Source organism: Rhopilema esculentum, chromosome 3 (assembly GCF_057945365.1).
Source record: "Rhopilema esculentum isolate cy_ngs chromosome 3, ASM5794536v1, whole genome shotgun sequence".
NCBI classification, from domain to species: Eukaryota; Metazoa; Cnidaria; class Scyphozoa; order Rhizostomeae; family Rhizostomatidae; genus Rhopilema; species Rhopilema esculentum.
The window spans coordinates 9,411,589-9,432,372 of NC_142817.1; the positions used below are offsets into that span (position 1 = coordinate 9,411,589).

The window sequence follows — 20,784 nt, forward strand, 5'->3', positions numbered from 1 at the left end:
CCAAGGGGGTGGTCACAGAATTTGATTTTGTATGCCTTTATTCGCCTTGATATGGCCAAGGGTGTGGTCACAGAATCTGGTTTTGTATGCCTTTATTCGCCTTGATAAGGCCAAGAGGGTGGTCACAGAATCTGATTTTGTATGCCTTTATTCGCCTTGATATGGCCAAGGGTGTGGTCACAGAATCTGGTTTTGTATGCCTTTATTCGCCTTGATATGGCCAAGGCTGTGGTCACAGAATCTGGTTTTGTATGCCTTTATTCGCCTTGATAAGGCCAAGAGGGTGGTCACAGAATCTGGTTTTGTATGCCTTTATTGGCCTTGATAAGGCCAAGAGGGTGGTCACAGAATCTGATTTTGTATGCCTTTATTCGCCTTGATAAGGCCAAGGATGTGGTCACAGAATCTGATTTTGTATGCCTTTATTCGCCTTGATAAGGCCAAGGATGTGGTCACAGAATCTGATTCTGTATGCCTTCATTCGCCTTGATAAGGCCAAGGATGTGGTCACAGAATCTGATTTTGTATGCCTTTATTCGCCTTGATAAGGCCAAGAGGGTGGTCACAGAATCTGATTTTGTATGCCTTTATTCGCCTTGATAAGGCCAAGAGGGTGGTCACAGAATCTGATTTTGTATGCCTTTATTCGCCTTGATATGGCCAAGGGTGTGGTCATAGAATCTGGTTTTGTATGCCTTTATTCGCCTTGATAAGGCCAAGGATGTGGTCACAGAATCTGATTTTGTATGCCTTTATTCGCCTTGATAAGGCCAAGGATGTGGTCACAAAATCTGATTTTGTATGCCTTTATTCGCCTTGATAAGGCCAAGGATGTGGTCACAGAATCTGGTTTTGTATGCCTTAATTCGCCTTGATATGGCCAAGGATGTGGTCACAGAATCTGATTTTGTATGCCTTTATTCGCCTTGATATGGCCAAGGGGGTGGTCACAGAATCTGGTTTTGTATGCCTTTATTCGCCTTGATAAGGCCAAGGGGGTGGTCACAGAATCTGATTTTGTATGCCTTTATTCGCCTTGATATGGCCAAGGATATGGTCACAGAATCTGATTTTGTATGCCTTTATTCGCCTTGATAAGGCCAAGGGTGTGGTCACAGAATCTGGTTTTGTATGCCTTTATTCGCCTTGATAAGGCCAAGGGGGTGGTCACAAAATCTGGTTTTGTATGCCTTTATTCGCCTTGATAAGGCCAAGAGGGTGGTCACAGAATCTGATTTTGTATGCCTTTATTCGCCTTGATAAGACCAAGGGTGTGGTCACAGAATCTGGTTTTGTATGCCTTTATTCGCCTTGATAAGACCAAGGGTGTGGTCACAGAATCTGGTTTTGTATGCCTTTATTCGCCTTGATATGGCCAAGGGTGTGGTCACAGAATCTGATTTTGTATGCCTTTATTCGCCTTGATATGGCCAAGGGTGTGGTCACAGAATCTGGTTTTGTATGCCTTTATTCGCCTTGATATGGCCAAGGGTGTGGTCACAGAATCTGATTTTGTATGCCTTTATTCGCCTTGATAAGGCCAAGGGTGTGGTCACAGAATCTGGTTTTGTATGCCTTAATTCGCCTTGATAAGGCCAAGGGTGTGGTCACAGAATCTGATTTTGGATGCCTTTATTGGCCTTGATAAGGCCAAGAGGGTGGTCACAGAATCTGGTTTTGTATGCCTTTATTGGCCTTGATAAGGCCAAGAGGGTGGTCACAGAATCTGATTTTGTATGCCTTTATTCGCCTTGATAAGGCCAAGAGGGTGGTCACAGAATCTGATTTTGTATGCCTTTATTCGCCTTGATAAGGCCAAGGATGTGGTCACAGAATCTGATTTTGTATGCCTTTATTCGCCTTGATAAGGCCAAGAGGGTGGTCACAGAATCTGGTTTTGTATGCCTTTATTGGCCTTGATAAGGCCAAGAGGGTGGTCACAGAATCTGATTTTGTATGCCTTTATTCGCCTTGATAAGGCCAAGGGTGTGGTCACAGAATCTGGTTTTGTATGCCTTAATTCGCCTTGATAAGGCCAAGGATGTGGTCACAGAATCTGGTTTTGTATGCCTTTATTGGCCTTGATAAGGCCAAGGGTGTGGTCACAGAATCTGGTTTTGTATGCCTTTATTCGCCTAGATAAGGCCAAGGGTGTGGTCACAGAATCTGATTTTGTATGCCTTAATTCGCCTTGATATGGCCAAGGATGTGGTCACAGAATCTGATTTTGTATGCCTTTATTCGCCTTGATATGGCCAAGGATGTGGTCACAGAATCTGGTTTTGTCAACTTTGTCTAAGAAAGGAGCATGATACGAAATATTTAGAGATAGAAGAAAGGAGCATGATACGAATTACAAGTTTCCATTTACTGTCTTACAATTTTTCGATTTCATTGATACCTTCCCATTCTTTTGAACCTGCATTAGAAGAACGGGTATTAAAGTGTTCTATCTTTATGTGTGCGCAACACTTTTGAAAATTACTAAAGGTAGCAGAACGAACCTACTGAACAAATTAGTAGGTTCGTTCAGCCAAAGTTATCTCTCTGTCTTAGTCAGTGCAAGATGAGTGAGGTATATTCTGAAGTAAATTTTTAAATTAAAAAGTTCGAAATCGTTAATACATTATAAATTAGAAAGATGAAATCGTTAATACAATGTAATAACCCGACCATGGTTGGTTCGAGCATTTTCCAGTCATTGAATCTATAATTGTTTTTAGGGCAAGGTTTTGATCGTCATTTGTTCGCATTAAAAACGATTTCCGAAAAAAGTGGGCGTAATGTGGATTTTTTCCAAGACGAAGCGTACCTCAAGATGAACCACATCATTCTGTCTTCAAGCACTGTATCCAGTCCCAACATTCGAATGGGCGGTTTCGCACCAGTCACGCCAAATGGCCTTGGTGTCGGCTACATGATTCTTGATGAAAAGCTTGGTTGCAATGTTTCAGCATACCCTGACAGTCCTAGCTGCACTGATTTCGTAGAACTTGTATTTAAAAGCCTTCGTGATATTTACAATGTCTTTCAAGGCCATAATTTTAAAAAGTAATTACTGTTGTAGTGAATTTTCACATGAATAATGCAGCTCTGTTCTTGTCTCTTTTCATTCGGCCCAAATTTATTGGCTACTTTCTGAGGTTAAAGCAATTTTGCAGCTGGATAGTAAATAATTTACTCGGACTCAACAGAATATTGCTTTTCAAACGAAGATTAAAGGCAGAGTATAAACGAACTTATTGATCTAGGACTACCTGCTTCTTTGGGTCAGTTTCGAAAGCTGCTAGATAAAACAAAGGCTAGACTGAACTTTTGGTTTTAAAACAACAAAATAATTTAGCCTGGATTAATCGGACGGGGCGATGAATTAGATGGGGAATCCGCGTGAAACACGACTCCTGGTAAGAATTACAGCCAGCTATGACGTGGAGATAAGCTTGAATTTATGTATTTTGTTGGTGGATTGGAAATTAAGCCCACAGCCGCTATGAGGAAGGAGGCTGCGATGTAGCCATGTTCGTACACAATTAATGACAAGATTATCTAGGTTTTTACACACCAATAGCTGAGATAGAGCCGCACCAAGCGAGTTTAGAGAAACTGTTTATTTTGGGAAAAAATCTTTAACAAATCGACTTTCGTGGAGGTAGGATAAGAGTGGGTGTTTGTGATCATGGTTGTTTGTCTCCAGCTTTAGGGTATGCCCCAGATATTTACACAGAAGGGCCATTTTGCTACCAATAAAGGGTTTAGGTTGAAATTGTGTCATCTTGGAAAGCAGTTGAATTCAATTGAACAACAATAATAATCATGCATATATATATATACAGAATAATCCTATCACTGAATGTCCTGTAAGAAGTAAAATAAAACGGAAAGAAAAATAAGAAGGGAAAATGTTATCAAACTTGCATTTAAAACTGTAGGAATTGTAATAATTCAATCGGTTTATTGCTCGTCTAAAGTTGAAATCGTATCTTTTATTTTTCTGCGGGCACCTGGTTGAATATCAACGCTTTTTAAAGTGCAAAAGCTCCTTTGCCCTCTTCTAATACTACTTGAGGTTCTTTTCTAGATTTTCTGCTGCAAAGTCGGGTGTTATCGGGGTTGATTCCTAGATACCTATAGATGTCTATTTCACGGATATTGCCTTACGTAACGGCTGATAATTGAAAACAGTTTTGTGACTGGAAATCAGAATCTCGACAAAATCTCGAAATTTAAATGTTTGTAAACATGAAAAAAAGGATGAGTATGACTTCCATAAAAGCTTGTTAACAAATTTTTCTCTTGAAGGACTGAAAAATGAGGGAAGCTATTTGTAGTCAGACACGTGTTAAGATACAAGAAATATTTACAGGAAGTATAATACAAATAATGACAAAATATGGTACATGGCGCCTTTGAGATGCAACCTGCCAGTTGCAAAAAGGTATAGTTTTCTATCTGTGAGTATAGGCTCTGAGTTTTCAACGCACATATCTTCCTCCAAGTTTGTCTAACTTTAGCAGTTTTCCTAATCGCTGTTTCGCTGTCGTGCTGCCCTTTCGAATTTTCTCCCTCTTTTTATCTCCACCTGAAATTTCGAATGAATAATGGTAATATGGCTATAGCTAACCATAAAGCGTACAACTCCAAGTACTTCATGTAGATTGCACTGCCTTGGGTAGTTTGAGGCGAACATCCATACGGGCCAATCCTCTGACAGAACAATCTAGCGATAGTAAACACTTAAGTGCCTCTTACGTCTCCCTAAAATATACCATTTAGCTATGAAAATAAATGTAATTTAAATAGAATAAATCTAATAACTGTATTGTTTAACGCAATTACACAGGTCAAGGAGTATGATGGTTAGGAGCATTTTTAGTTATGAAGCCAAATGTTCAGCTCAAAATCCTCAAACTATCCTAAAAGACCACAATGTTTCTGAGTTCGGTTTGAGAAAAATGTTTAGCTGGGAAAGCTAATAATTTGTGAAACAGCTGTGTACAACAAACATTGCCTTACCTAGACCATGTTTGCCTGAAGGTCCTGCGTCTTTTAGGCTTTTTGCTTTTGCCTAAAAAAAGTTTGCAGATAAGACGAAAGTAGAAAAAGTCTGTTGTAACAGGGTTGTGAAGTTTACAGGCTGAACAATTGTCAGACAGACATAGATCCACTATTAAACGTCAGTTGTATTACCGTAAGTCGTCGAATAAGCCCCATCTTCGAATTTGTTCCCACCCTTTTGTGGGAACAAAACTTTCATTTGAAGAAATAATGAATAATTTGTTGTGAAATTTCCATCATGCTTAATGTTAGGACTCGAGGATGCTTTAAACAGAATGAAAACTAAAACAGATTCAAATACTTACATAATCGTCGGGACCAGGTTTCGAACAATCGAAGGATGCAGTTTGATGGCGATGAGATGTTCCACTATTTAATTTACCTTTGTAAAGATAACCAGAAAAAGAAACAAGGAGTAAGTTAATTTAACAAAACAGCTTTCAAGCCATGTCGGCCATTTTGTTTGCAAGCGTGAACACGAGAAGATACCAGTTACACGAGAAGTACCAAATAAAAAGTTAACCGTGCTGCTATAGAGGTGCACACCTGTTTTATCGTACCGATTAATTTCCAACTAGAAATAATCTGATATATACTTCACTCCACAACAGTTGAAAATGGAAAGAATCTTATATGTTGTACTCAAATAGTGTGGTTTGAGACCTGGATCAAATATCTACAGCAAGGTCACTGTAATTTTGAAATAATGCGAAGCTTAGGCTTTTGACAGAAATACAACAGGCAACAAGACAGAAAAGATTTAAATCAAATTACATAAACAGGTATAAGCGGAGAGCGGTCCGTATAAATCTTACTTTTTGAGCTCAAAGAATTCTTTGCTTTCCGTTTGCCTCTTTGACCAGGGTTCCATGAAAAATCATCGAAATCAAGATCAGAGGTTGTACTTAGCCTCGGGTAGACAAAGTTGGCATCCTGGTAGTACTCTTCTTCCGGATCATAATCAGAATCAGCGTCCGAACGACTCCTTTTGATTTTTCCTTGTGGCTTAGCAAGAGGTTCTCGGATTACGTAATCGTCGGCCATATTTGGCGTCTTCATTTGACTGATTGTATGCCCTCTGTTGTCATGAAACAAATCTTTCTTCGTTGCATCAAATTGCTCTCTGTGAAGAAAAGTATATTTTTTCTTTGAAAATGACGATAAAGACCTTAGTTCTTCATAAATCCAAACGAAAATACAAAACGATATAAACCTGAAAATATAATCTTCCTTTTTTAGGAAACAATTAACCCATGTATTTTTTCTGGAAATTCTATTACTTACAAAAACCTTTCCCCGGGTAGTTTTGAAGATTTATCAGCACCTAGGCCTGGGACAGAGTGACAGATTTTCTCGGTTGATTCATCGGAAACTTGCTGCATAAACTTAGTGTCTCTTTCGGTATCCATGCCATGAAAATTAGAGAGTAGCTGCGCAGCCTCCCAGTCCTGGTCTTCTATTGCTGGTGCGCGGATTTCAGAGTTTTCACCTGAAACAAAGAAAACAGAGAGCAACATTTTTATAGCACAACAGCAATACTTCAACAAAAACCAAAACTATACCAGTCAATGGTTGCTCAGTCACTCAATCAGCACTATTTTGACAGCCATACAGAACAAATTAGCTAGCACAAAGTAGCATAGAAAGATTACCTCTTGGTTGCACTAGTAAATCTGCCGAGACGAGTGGTTGGAATTGATGTCCTTTTGAAATATTGGATTTATTGACTTCACTTGATGGTGATATCGATGAACTTGACAAAAAGGAGCACAGAAAACATTATTATTGCAAAATTGATGTAAGACCCAATTTTTAGGAGATATTCACAAAAAAACTATGCAGCATAACTATTGCAACAACTTCTATGAAACGAGTTGATCAATTCTTCATTAGGAAATTAATCTTACCTAATTTTACCGTTGGTGACTTGGACTTGTATTGGTCGACTGGAAGAGATTTTCTTTGACAATTCGCCTTTACAGGTGAAAGTCTCAGAAGAGACATCACGTCTTCGCTTAATTTTCTTCTTTCGAATTCTTTTCGTGGCAGCATTTTTCAAGACTTCTACATTTTTCCTATCTGAATTTTTCGAGATGCCTTTCTTTTTGCTTTTAATCGAATGTGCATTTTCTGACCAACTGTTGTTAGGATTTGGTCCTGTTAGTTTTAACTTTATTACTGTAGTCGACCCACTCTTCTTTTCAACCTGTGGCAATTCTTTCTTCATTTGTGCAATGTGTGCCATTACAATTGCAGGAGTCGCACACAATATTCCCGAATTACTTGATGGAATTTCCTGAAAACGATGCAAGAACTAGCAATTTTTCAAAAACAGAATGTACTGCAGTAATAAAATCTTTCTTTTTGGTTAAATGTTTAATTGCTTCCTCCAACCTTTCACAGTCAAAGATTTAATGCAGTAATTTACTATTTGAAAAACTTCTAAATCAAGTCTCACCATGTCAATCTTAAGTTCTTTTTCCAATGCCTTTAGCAGCTTTGTATAGTTGACTTCTTCAGGAACTTGGAACTTGTGAAACTTAAGAAACTCCTTGAACAAAGTAATATGAATCCATAGATATAAAATTGGCGGTTGCAACATGCTACTCAATGTCTAAGCAAAATCTTTACGAACAAAATGTTTTAATCATCATAGACTTGGCAAAGAGAGTCTTTTATATAAAACGAGAACCAAAGTAGAAAATTGTAATTTACATAAGACTGTATATAGCTACAAAAAACTATACTTCATTGATTGCGAAAAAGTTAAAGGAATAGCTGCAGAATACATCACAGCTGATTTGTGACAGTAAGCCAAATTATTGGCATTGAATAAGCCCTTTTCATCCAGAATTGCAGAAGGCTGTCCTCTTGTTACTGGTGAATCACCTTGACGTAAAACTGTCTGTCCTTCGATAATTCAACAATATTAAATAATTCGCAGTACTAGATTCCACTTTCTAGTAAATTAATGCTGCGTGGCCCCTTCCAGCCTTTTTAGGGGTATCAAATGACGTCAAACAAATGGAGGTATTGGAATATACGTTAAAAAGCTTGAGGTCTGCCATTTGCACAGATTTTCTTTTGCAATTGGTTGCAGCTTTTTAATAACTGTAGAATATATATTGCATAAATAAATTTCAGAAATGTCCTCGGGGGACTCTTGACATTGGTTCCAGCGCTAAGCGTGTCTTCGAAGATTTGTAGTCGTAGCACTATATAAGCTTTGGTAGAATTTTTTTTTCGCAGTGTTGTAGCTGAGTACGCATGAGTAAGAAGTTGACAGTTTTTGACGGCCTAGTGTCTTTAGCAGTAGATAGGCCTGCTATTATGCTACGAGGTCGTACAAAAAGTAAGTTGACATTATTTTGCTTGCGATTGGAACGCGTTAATTAATTACTTATACAATTGCTACAATCACTGCCAAAAGTCTTGGAACACTAACGTCAGTTTTCCAAGGCAAATTCAACCACCCCCCTCTCCCCCTAAGAACAATGTTGATTTACTATAGAAAAAAAGAAGGGGTTGTGGAGTACGCTATTTCCTGTGCTCAGTGGCAGATTTGCCGAGTAGCTACATCAGTTCGTAGTTGACAAGATAAATCGAACAAGGGATAATTTTGTTGGTGCTGAAAGTGTCGATACTGAGCATGTCCGACATCTAAAAAAATTCAGAGCCAATACTCTTTGGTGCCTAATATGCCTAAAATCCAATAAAGCCTTCGACGACTGTTCGATCGTTTTATACCGATTTGACTGATAAGAAGATTGATGATCCAGAATTTGTAAAAGCAGTCAAGCTTGCTTCACGTTCGTACAATGATCTGGAGCATTTAAGAGACCCTTCTTCACGCCCGCCAAAAAAATCAGGAGGGACTGGCGCTGGCCAGAAAAAGAAAGCACCAGAAGTGAGAGTAGCTTTATTCCACTGGTTCGTAGCTGTAAAAGAGATGTTGAAGAGACGTTTACCTCGTCGTTTGTTCAAATTGAAAGCCCGGCAGCTTTATGCAGACTGGCTTATTCAAAACCCAATGCCCGAAAAAGATCAAATTGTGGGAAAATCAATATGGAGTGAACTTGAGGAGGCCTAGCAAACGGTATTCCATCAAAAGAGAAGACTTGCTTATAAGACTTCAGGACTATTTACATAATGTTTGGACAGTGCGAAGATTTTTCATGGAGAAATACGGAGTCGACCCCCTATAATAAATGGGGATCAAATGCCACTTCAAACTTCATAGGAACGAGAGTTCTCAGGAGAAAAGCATGTCTTCAAAGATGAAGACACGTTCACCTAAGAAAGACCATAACCTTTCACGAGAACGAGTTACTGTATTCACTGAGGTTGCAAGCGTTTCAAACATCAACCTGTAGCCAGAATTCGTTTTTAAAGGGAAAGGAGTGCGTACGACAGTAGCAGTCCATAATGTCAATTACCAGTGGTCACCGAGTGGATCTTATCGATTGGAGCACATGATCAAAACAATGAAGAATCTTCCTAACCGTTTCAATCCTTTCATGCAAAAGAACTTCGCCATTTACGTCCTTGATGATTATGCTGTTCATCTAATGCTAGAAGTTAGAAAAGCTCTTTATGAGCGTGGGTATATTCTGATAGCGATGGGTGGAGGTATCACAGGCTTTATTCAGGCTAATGACAATGATCTTCAACGCCGTCTTAAGGCTCTTATAGACACCAAGAAATGGATTTGATGCTGAAAATGCTTGAATTGGATGAAAACAAAGTCCCATCACCAAAACGTGAAGATATGGTTGAGATGCTTATGCCTGCTTGGAGAGGTATGCCAAACAACTTTGCCTACGTATTCAAAAAACTCTTTGTTACAAATGCCCTTAATGGATCAGAGGGCCATCTAGTCTCCTACAAACTGTTTGCGTTAATTGGCAATGAAATGCATACATTTTGCAAGAAGTTATTAAAATCACCTGTGCCAGTAAACTTATTGTCCGTAATTAAAAATCTTATTCCACCGAAAGGCATCCATAGAGATTTCAGGGGCTCAGAGCTGCTAGATTACGTCGAGAACAATCCGCATCTATTAGAGGATGATGAGAACGAAACCAATAAGACCCTCGACGAGGGTGGAAGTGAAAGCGATGATGATGTCGAAACACAGAGATCTTCGAAAATTCTATCATTAACAAACATAACGGAGGATCCTTTGATAAACAAGGATGCAAAGTTCCTTGATGCATTACAACTTGTCCTTGAGGAAAATTATCCAAGTGTCATCTTTAAACCTCACCTCAAAAAGTTAAAATCAGCATTTTACGAAGCGAGAAGAAACACAAAGAAGCGTGTGAAAAAAACACCACTACAAACGACACCAATATTGACGCTGCTTCTAAAGATGAAGCGAAGGATACATTTTTGACATTCTCGAGAACATGTGAACAACTGGAAAACTTTTATTTATAACGAATTTTGCATCGTATTTTGCTGATATCTTCTGTTTTATTACAGTTTCTGTATTTTCTATAAGAAAAATTAATATTTAAAGAATTATTGCTCTTCTCCACCCCCTGGCTATTAAGCTTCTGGGAATTTTCCAACCCCACTGCTATTCCACCCCACCCGCCTAGTATGTTTTGGAGATTTTTCCAACCCCCACCCCCCCCCCCGCTTATTCCAACTCCCTTCTATTAGGCACCAAAGATTACAAACGGTGGTTAGCGAAAGTTTTAAGCCGTGTTGCAGATTGGTTGACTGCTGAACAAACCGTAGATGAAGTGAGAGTGACCAAAGTTGAATGAAACTTTTGAAAATCTCAAAATAACATGTCAAGAATACAAAGCTGTAATGGTTGACGAAGATGATATTGAAGAATGCCTCACGTACATGCACGAAGCTAAAAAACGTATTGTTATATCAAGGAAACAGTACGTAATTCGACCCGTTGCGAGATCATCAGAGATTCTGAAGGCTGAAGTTTGAAGGTCCAAAGGCTCGGTAAGTGAAATCATTTCACGCTCTTCTCAATATTGCGTCACTTTAATGTGCTTAAAGAACTCAAGGTAGTAGAGAAAGAAAAAGATCTGAAATCTATCTATAAGAAAGAAAATCTCAAACCTCTTTATTCAAAGTCCAGCTTCGAAGGTATCTCAGAAGCGTTTCGATACCTTTGTATAAGAAATTGGGAATCTTTATTCCTTCTTTGTGAATATCTAAGTGTGAAAAAAACAATTTTAGGGGTTCAATGACTCAGAAATATAGGTTTTTTATGTCTTATTTCTTTAAAGAAGGCATATCGCTTTAATCTATTTAATGCATTCATCAAATTATATACAAATTAAAATACCTTTAAGTTTTCTCAACATGGCTCTTGCTGCATACCAACAAGTTGTCTCATAGTTTGGAAACAGAAACTTGATTGGTGTGTTCAAATGATGCTCCAGATCGTATATTCTACAGAAATAAAATTGGTTTTAGATTGAAATAAGGTGCGAGGATGGCTCAGTTGTTAGAGGCGCTGACTACAGACCCAAGGATCCGTGGTTCGAGTGCCTGGCATGACCAAACTTTCACCCAGAGTGAGGAGGGTCGCCAGGGTAGGAATTATGAGGTGTGGTCACATCGAGAGGAAGGACCAGGACACTGCTCGATAAGCATAAGCTTTTCGGTGTCCTAAAAACTACCTTCAGAAGCTAGGTAGAAACAAATACATAAAATAAGTATGATATCCAACTGTTGTTGAATAAAAGCCAACGTCCCTTTAAAAAAAATGAAGAATAAACCTATAACCTTTTATGAGCAGGAATAATTTAAATGTTGATTGCTAAGTGATTAAGAGACTAAAAGGCATCCCGTATCCATGTAAAAAAATCTTACAGTCTCTTTGTCTGAGCAATTTACTTCACATTTACTGTGAAGCTCTCTTTAGTCCCCTTTCCCTACAAACCACTCTCTATTAAGCCCCTCCTTCTCAAGCAAAAATTTAGCCACTTATATCAAACAAGAAATAATGGGCATTGAGTGGATATCTTGAAGGGTGTGATGATGATAAGATCTATTCGTGCGCCTGAGAAGTCAAGGAGATAATGATGTTGATCATTTTGAAGGTTTCCAAGAGGACAAAATTTGTTTAGATGTTCCATGGTTAGCAATTGATCCTGGTGATTCTGATGAAGATGAAGGCACTTTAACTGACATATTTTCTTAAACTTTCTAAGCTGCTAGGAAAGTTTTTGGAGAACATCTGTTGATACTTTTATAACAAAAATTACATAAGAACATGTAGTATAGTACCCAAGAGCTTTATAGAGCTTTCATGGAATTCAAATAAAATGTGGATGGTACAAACTGGGCTACATTTACTTTTACTACCTTTAATGTAACGTTTTTATTTCATGAAAAAAATTGGCCCAATGCTGATGCCCAAAAGATATAAAAAATAGTACTACTCTGTTACACTTACTTCAGCTGCAGACCAATATTTGCAGAATGCAAAAAGTTACCACCAAAGACAAGCGCGTCTGTGGGTGTCATAACAGCATGTATCCAGCCTGAAAAAAATAAAAAGGACATACACATACAAATAAACGCAAATAAGGGAACCTAGCATCTTGGGGTAAGCTAATACAGTGGCCCTCACAAATAATTTCCCTTAGGTTTCATCTTGAAAGTTGCTATCCAGATTGGTTTTCTGTGCACCTGATATGGAATTTTTTAACCATGCCATTGCACAAAACAGGCCAATCAATACAATGCTTGCAAAACAAAGACCAAAGGCTCATCATCAGATAAGACAATCCATTATTATGGGTAAGAAAGAAATGCGGGATATGCTGTCTGCTGGGTTCTGTGAAACTTGCAATGAGTGGTCAGGAACAAGCAACATGACAAAGAGAATCCAATGCAGTGAAATAGAATTTTAAAATAAATCAAATCCTCCTGATGAAGCTGATGAATTCAATAATGATGAATTCAAAGAGGCTAACCTGTAGGAATGAAAAGAGTCTCTCCTTGTTTTACTGAGCATCTCACACATTTGCTGACCCTGTCACCAAAAAATACTTGACTCTGATTTGAGGATGAGACCCAGTTCTCATATTTTGCTATATTTTCATCAGTAGGTTCAATAAGATAAAACACTTTTTCGCCCTGAAAAAGAAAGGCTTTCTACAAAAACCATTGGTACACAGCAAAAATGGCTGATAAAATTATACACAAAGTTGATTGTTGATAATACACAGATATCAAAATATTAATTTCACACAGAGTCAGGCCTGGCATAGATGGGAAGTTATGAAATATAAGAAAATGATTACCCGAAAAACATGGTACCACACTGAAGTGCCCCCAAAGTCAACATGGAAATCTGTGTAACAGTCTTTCACACCCATCAAGCAATATTTCTGAACATAGGGCATTGAATGTGGACTAAAACACAGAATAAGTCATCACTGTTATTTCATTATAAATAATGCATAGAATAGAGACAACATATTTAATAACAACTACTTATATAAAAACTACTTATATATAATTTACTTGATAATTTGATAAAGAAGAAGGAATAATGGACTTCAAAAACTAGGAAAATTGCCTCATTTCTAAAGTGTATCTCTCTCCCACTAACACAGCAGCAAAGAAATGGAAACTATATTGTTCACTCCCCATGACTGTTTTCTAACTTAAAAGTTATTCATCATGAAAACTTTATGTATAATGGGCTTTGTTACTAGATGATGCTTACAAGCTGACTTTGAACACTGCTTAATTTGATGATGAAAAGAACCAAGTACAAAGTTAAATAATGCTGAATCTTTTAAATTGAGTCTTTCTTCACAATAAAAACATCTATCAAGAACAAAGAGTAAATTGAGTTTTACAAAAGAGCACAAATGGTATCATTTACCTGTCCTCAGTCATGTCTTTTGGCCAGATATTCTCCACCCATGATATTTCTTGGACAACAATGGGCGGTAGAACCAAGGATGAAAGCCTAAAAAAAACTTTCTTAAGTGAAAAAATTCATACAGCTATTAAACTTGACTGAGCATCCTCTCCCTTGAAAATATTTCTATTGTTCTGAGCAGACATACAGATCTGAACAGACATACCTTGTTTTGGAAAATTCCAAGCTAATGACATTTAGAACTTTTGTTCTAATTGGAGAATTGTAATATTCTGTCCATTCTTTCATTTTCATCTTCATGTCCTCCTGAAGAACAAAAATTATTCAATAAGCTAACGGAAAATGGAAAATGATGAGAGCTTTCTATAAGAAAAGAGAAATAGCTGACAAATATCTTTACTCACCTGCCTTGCCACATCAATGACATGGATCTCTTGCAATGAGCCTTTTAGAAGGAAAAAGAGCAACTTAGAACCTGGTGAATATCATTCAATATGCTCAAATATGCTCATATGAATGAAATATATCATTAGATTTGTTGTATCCATTTATTGGTCGGCAAAAGGAGCAAATAGACCAGTGATCCGTTTTGTGTTTAGAAGTTGAGATCCCAGTAAAACAGCTGGTTATTCGTGAAAGCAGTGAACACAATTTTATAGGAGCATCCAACATAAAACTGAACAATGTGAAGATTAACAAAAAGAGTTCTTAACACCTGAAAAGCATGTAACAAAAGTATTGAAAAGGTTCTTTTGTTATAGCTTATTACTGAACACAATGCAACGTTTCGGGTCGCAGGCAATGATTCAGGCTGTAATATTCCAAAGCCAATAAGCCGTACTGCAGCACAACTACACACAACAAGAATAGTATCATATTATTGTTTCATTATGATAAAAATATGTATATCATTAGTATCATTTTTATTGTAGGCTACATATAATACAGAAACTTGTGAAATATCATTGCAAGAAAACAGAACACAAAGTAATATTCTCTTACCAACATGCTGTTCAACATCAAAAACAGTAAAGTTGCTTGGAGGTAATTTCAAACCAAGGCCTTCTGCATGCTTTACCAAAATTGGTTCTCTGAAACCATTGGCTTCCAAGTATCTGCTGCTTAACAAGGACCCACTCTCCAAGACAACAATATTATTGCTAGGACTGACAAAATAATTTAGTAAAAAATATGCACAACAAATCAATAATACATATGCAAAAATCAAAGTACAAGATGGCATGGAAAATATAAGCAAAACATATTCAGACACTTCAAACCCTTCATTTTCATATGAGAATGGATCAAAATGGTTCTGTTTTGACCTTGCTTTCATTTTTTTCAATTCGAAGATGAAAACTGATAAATTTCACATTTGGGTATCATATCAAGACTATACACAAACAAAAAATGTAAACAAAAACAATTTCAAAAAAAACTTTGCACTTCCAGGAAACCACTATAATACACTTTAATTATGTACAAATAGAAGAGTTCAAATTATTCCACATTTAAAAAAACAGTAAATTCCCAACAAAGGATCCACCCATTAGTACATTAGAATGCTGAGAGATTGAGATTCATTTGAACACCATATGAAACTGCAGTTCAAAGAAAAAGCTTAGAACCAGGAGGAATCCTTCAAAAATATCAAAATATGACTTCTTATCCAAGTGTTTAAAGCATTGTTTCTAAAAGACTGAACGCTCAAAGAACAGGCTGAACAACCCAGGAACACCCTAAGAACAAGCCATGAAGTGGCTGAACACCCTTTAAATCGTATAAAAATCAGCAAAATGAATGTTTTGAGCAAAATGGAAAGAATTACTCCAAAAAAATTGCATTTTCTATTTGGATAATATGAAGTGGGTGGCTTATTTTTACGTAAGCGTTTGAAAAAGAATGAATAGAAACAAGATTAAAAAGTTTAAATTAAATTTCATGAGCAGCCCAGGACTATTAGATTCCAATTCAATGGAGATAGTGTTACTATAAATTGAAAAACTTGACCTATGAATATACTAACAAACTTTTGAATAACTCTGCTAAGATCCCAATATAAAGCACGTTGGAAAGATTGATTTGCATGAGGAAAGTAGGATTAAAAAATGAAGTAAAACAGCTTATAAATACTGGGAATCAACTAAGACTATCGCAAAGGCAATGAAAAAATAAGTATTATACTGCCCTTACAAAGCAAAATTTTTCATGAAAAACCTCAACAAATGAACATGATGCAGTAACTTTTCAACAACTTCCTTTTCTAATTAACACATTATATAAAGATGAGTGTCCAATTGTAAATTCTCTTCTATTGCAACATAGGTATGGTAGATTTCATCGGATGCGATTACAACTACAGTTGGGAGAACTTTAGACTTTTTAAAGTTGATATTTTTTGATCGAACCAGCTTAAGATAAAAACCTTCAAAATAACGCTCTCCTTTTGAAATAGAGTGTCCGTAGGGATCAGAAAGATCTTTATCTGCAACATCTCTCTCTGTAACTTTCATGAAAAAGAGTGGTTCTACTGTATTTCCTGAAAATAATGACACAAACGATGGGACAGTAACAAAATCGAAAAATTTGTTCGTTTTTGCAAACATCCCCATCATCTTAGCCATCATGAAGCAGATTGCCAAAGTCGTCTTCATCTCCGTTCTCAAATTCTTCCTGTAAACAAGTTTTAAAATCGAACTGAAGGCAGTGAGTGCAATCACAGAGATATTCTTTACAAAGGATTTCCTTATATGTACTAAAGATTATCAAGTGCTGTTTCATGCAGCTTTGAATCTCGATTAGATCATTGTCCAGCTGACGCTGCGTGAATATATTTGCGGCCGGAATATGACCGTAGAAAAACTGAGGATTTTTCTTTGCCAAATAATCAGCAATGGTATCACTATTGTTAAAGAAGACTGATCATGAGTAACAATGTCCATCCTTAATATGTTTTTAACGCCAAAGCTAGACATAGCATCGATTGCTCCCTTTCCATGTCCTGCAGCACCATAAGTGAGTATTATGCGGATATTAAATTCATTAGCCAATTTATGTATAAGTCCAAAAGAGTTTTTGTTCTTATACTGAAAAGAAGCGTTGTCACTCTGAATCCACAGATCTTCATTTGAGATTCCATAACCTGTTATAAGGTATCTTAACACTTGATCAACAAAAACACTATATCGTGTTTTGTATCATTGCTTAAATGAAAGTGATATCGCCTATCAAATGGCTCTGCAATTGCACAGTGAAATGTGAATTGTTTTCCAAAAAAATGGGCTGATGGACTTCATGTTTTGGTCTCAGGGCTAGGCTCTGTGAAAAGTCCAATTCGATATACTTCCCTCCATATGGTTCCTTCATCAAGGGAAAGACAGTTGCATAGTTATCTACGTATGATCTGTGTTTCAGGTATCTATCACTTTTCTCCTTGATGAGTTCTACAAGCTCCCGAAAAGGTTTACAATCATCAACACGGGTTGTTCTATTGTATTAAACCGGCTTCCCTTCTTTTCCAATGTAACTCTCAGTAACTTTTTAGTACGTATAGAACTTGCACTGTTTGTCATCTTCAAGCTTTTTGAAATTTGCTGCAGCTTTGAGATTGTTGATGTAGGCAGTTGATGAATTATGAGATGGCAGGCGTTTTTTTTCTCGGTATATGTTGATTGATTGCAGTAGAAGATAAGTATTTAGACAACTGATACACAAGCAGCTTTGCTTTTATATTTCAGCACGCCTTACGCAATAAAATGGTATGAAGAAGTATATGAAGAAGATCTTAAAAAAGAAAATAACAAGCAAAGGTAAAAGTAACTTTTGTAAATTATGCCTGACAGAAAAGTTTTATACTATTCAATCTATAGGGGACAATAATATATTTAACAATATGTTATTGTTAAGGAACGATCATTCCAAATGATGGGTGAGCTCTGAAGCCATCTCTGGAGATCTTGATATTTTTTCCCCTTTCCAAGTCAGGTAACACATTGATAACAGAAATTTTTTTCTGGCATGATGTATCTATAAAAACATTCGTTTTTTAATAATAATAATAAAGATAATAATAATAATATTACCCATCAAACTTCCTTGTCTTTAGTAGTTTCATGAAATCTATTGTCCCAGCAAATATTGGCTAAAAAAATGTGAAGACAATTAAAAACAGGAAAATTTTGAATAAATTATTACTGGAGGTGGAAAAAGGTCATTTCCACAAAAATCACTTTTAATGTAATTAGCAAAACCGAATCGATCTAAGTGCAACATATTGATCTCTAAGTTTTGGCAAATTTTATATCATCTCATACCTTAATCCCGTTATTAAGCTCTTTGTAGTTTCGCCTCTGTGTTGATCTTCTTCTTTTTACTACAATATATTAGGACATTAGCTTTGATTTATAGTGTGCATCTAGCTCTAGAATGAAACACCTTCCTCAACATCACTCAATTAAAGATAAACAGCCATTTTAAAACACCACTACTTGTTTAATGTAGAGATATTCAATCTTTTAGTTATCCCATTCAAATTGAAATTATAATAAAATGAAAATGATAAATGAGTACTATGTAATATTTATTTTCCATGTTCTGTATCCAAATAAATGCAGATAACTTACAAGTGGATGTACCATGGACCTGTTCACACAAAGGGCAATGATAGACATCAATATCCGTAGCCTGATTCTCTGAAACACCTACACATCTAAAAATAATGAAAATAATTCATGATAATAACACAATTATTGGTTTTAAGGTTCTTTATTCTTGGAATCTTTGCGGTTTGTTGAGAATATTTTTTACATGCAAAAAACCTTATCTTCATGCGCCAGACTGGAAACTTGAATATACTGCCCAGGCACATATCTGTGTGCTTTTGCATATTGGCCAAACAAAATCTCTAGACAATAACATTTAACATAATCAACTGAAAAAGTAACTAAAAATTTATGATTTCTGGTGGGCAGTCTCAAATTTTCTAAGTAAACTTGTGAATGCAAGAAACAAACGTTTTCAGTCTTGATCCTGTGTTGATGTTATTTTCAAATATAGGGAAAAACATACCAGTCTTGAGAAATTTCTAAAGATCTCCTAAACTGACATACAAATTAGACCCCATTTACATGAGAGTGGATCCGATCTGGATCTGATCCAAAAGAGTACAGATTAGCCTTGCATTTACACCGCAACTGGCGAATCTGTTTACTTTTGGATCCGCTATCCGATTACTTTTGGAATTGCTTTCAGAGGAGATCCCGTATGGATCCGATCTGGACCGGATCCCATATAAATTGGTGGATCTGGTCCAGATCAGATCTGTCTATGTTATTTGTTGAAGGTGAGACAGAAAATTTTTTGATTAGTTTGAATATGTAATATGTGGCTTTTTGGGACCAGAAATCAGAACATCAAGTTGACAAACTACTGTGTTGAAGAATTATTACAAAACATTCTGACGATATGTTCTCATACTTGGTCCTCACAGTTTCCCAATCCTGTCCACCTGCAAGCTTTGCAGTTTTGTAGCGCTACATTACTTTTAAAGTAGGGCAGTTTCTTCTTCAGTCCACACTGAAAGTAAGAGCAATGGCCTAGCGCCCAGGTATTCAGTGAATACCCTGAGGTTTTTCAGAAAAAATAATAATATGACATAAAATTTTAACAACTAAAAATGCTCTGGGGCTATTGATTCTGGTTGAATTCGTTTCCTTTGATATGCTACTTCGATATTTAACTCAGAAGTTGCAAGAGAAGGATCGTTTTCAGTTGAAAATGCTTAGCTTTGTATATGACTGCATAGATCTCTTCTTCTTGTTTTCATTCCTTCTTTCAATAAGTGAAATCTGGGCATTAATATGGTACACGGCAAGTCACTAAAAATGATATTTTCCTGACACAGAAATCAGTGCGTTACTGTGTAGCTAAATTCTGGAATGAAATTCCTATGGATACAAAAAATTCACCCTCTCATGTTATATTTCGTCAAAAGCTCAAATACTTCTTCCTTACATCGATGCACTTTTTAGGGAATTCAATAACAACTTCTGTGACATGTTTCGACCAGTAAATTTTTACTGACTTTCATGATATGTTTTGATCTGAATTACTTTTGATGAAATGGTTAGTGGTAATGTGATGCAATGTATGAGTTGGAAGAGTGTATTTGCGTTGGGCATTTGCAAAGTATCATTTTCATCATAGAAATGCACTGACAACCGAACAAAAAAAGAAAATTAGATAAAATGTCAATTAGCTAGCCCCTTTTAATCTTCCTATTATCCCCCTGTTTTATGAATGCATATAACACTTTTTGTAAAATATAGTTGGAAAACTAATGGCCTCTAGAAAGTTATTTGTCGATGCCCCTAATTTCGTAAGCCCACACTGTATCTATATGACACCCTAAAACATTTGACAAAACATTGCGTGCTGCGAGGGACCTGATGTCCATGCAAGACCAATTTTTTCGGCAAACATAGTAATTAATTTAAACCTGCAGAAGCTGCTTGAGGCTCGAGACATTGACGAGAAAGGGCACATTTTACCTATTTTGTTAATGATTGTTTTCACTTATGCCGCCGCGGGTGTAAGCGTCTTTGTTATTGTACAGATAACTTTCAATGATGAAAGAACTGAGAATAAAAATACCTTCCATGGAACCAATCTTTGCACTTATCACATTCTATCATGAACTGACTTGGTTGGTACTCAGATTTGCAGACGCAGTACAACTTTGTTGTACTGGCGGCCATTATAAACAAAGCTCCTGTTTAATAAGTGCCAGGCAAAAACCAGTTCTCTGATTGGTTAGAATTTCTAGTAAAACGAGGCTTCTGAAGCCGGAACGA

At 36.7% G+C, this 20,784-nt stretch overlaps 2 protein-coding genes across 2 annotated transcripts in view; one reads left to right on the forward strand and one right to left on the reverse strand.

Moving 5' to 3' along the window:
- LOC135692491 (carnitine O-palmitoyltransferase 2, mitochondrial) overlaps window positions 1-6,178 on the forward strand; it is a 19,693-nt gene extending 13,515 nt beyond the window's left edge. Inside the window, exon 11 of the mRNA XM_065210632.2 lies at window positions 2,724-6,178. Coding sequence (XP_065066704.2) covers window positions 2,724-3,055 — 332 coding nt within the window. The 3' untranslated portion in view covers window positions 3,056-6,178. The remainder of the gene's footprint in view (window positions 1-2,723) is intronic.
- On the reverse strand, window positions 4,322-20,729 carry LOC135692490 (lysine-specific demethylase 7B). The gene is made up of 21 exons (XM_065210631.2): window positions 20,585-20,729; window positions 18,556-18,641; window positions 18,247-18,305; window positions 18,016-18,074; window positions 14,936-15,099; window positions 14,338-14,378; window positions 14,139-14,239; window positions 13,934-14,020; window positions 13,344-13,455; window positions 13,014-13,176; window positions 12,491-12,578; window positions 11,375-11,481; window positions 11,146-11,240; window positions 7,514-7,606; window positions 6,963-7,351; window positions 6,708-6,808; window positions 6,340-6,544; window positions 5,871-6,178; window positions 5,361-5,437; window positions 5,014-5,065; window positions 4,322-4,579 (listed from the first exon to the last, which is right to left on the reverse strand). Exons 1-21 carry the CDS (start codon window positions 20,686-20,688, stop codon window positions 4,473-4,475), a joined length of 2,598 nt encoding a protein of 865 aa, XP_065066703.2. The 5' UTR covers window positions 20,689-20,729; the 3' UTR covers window positions 4,322-4,472.
- Between the last annotated feature and the right edge of the window lie 55 nt (window positions 20,730-20,784).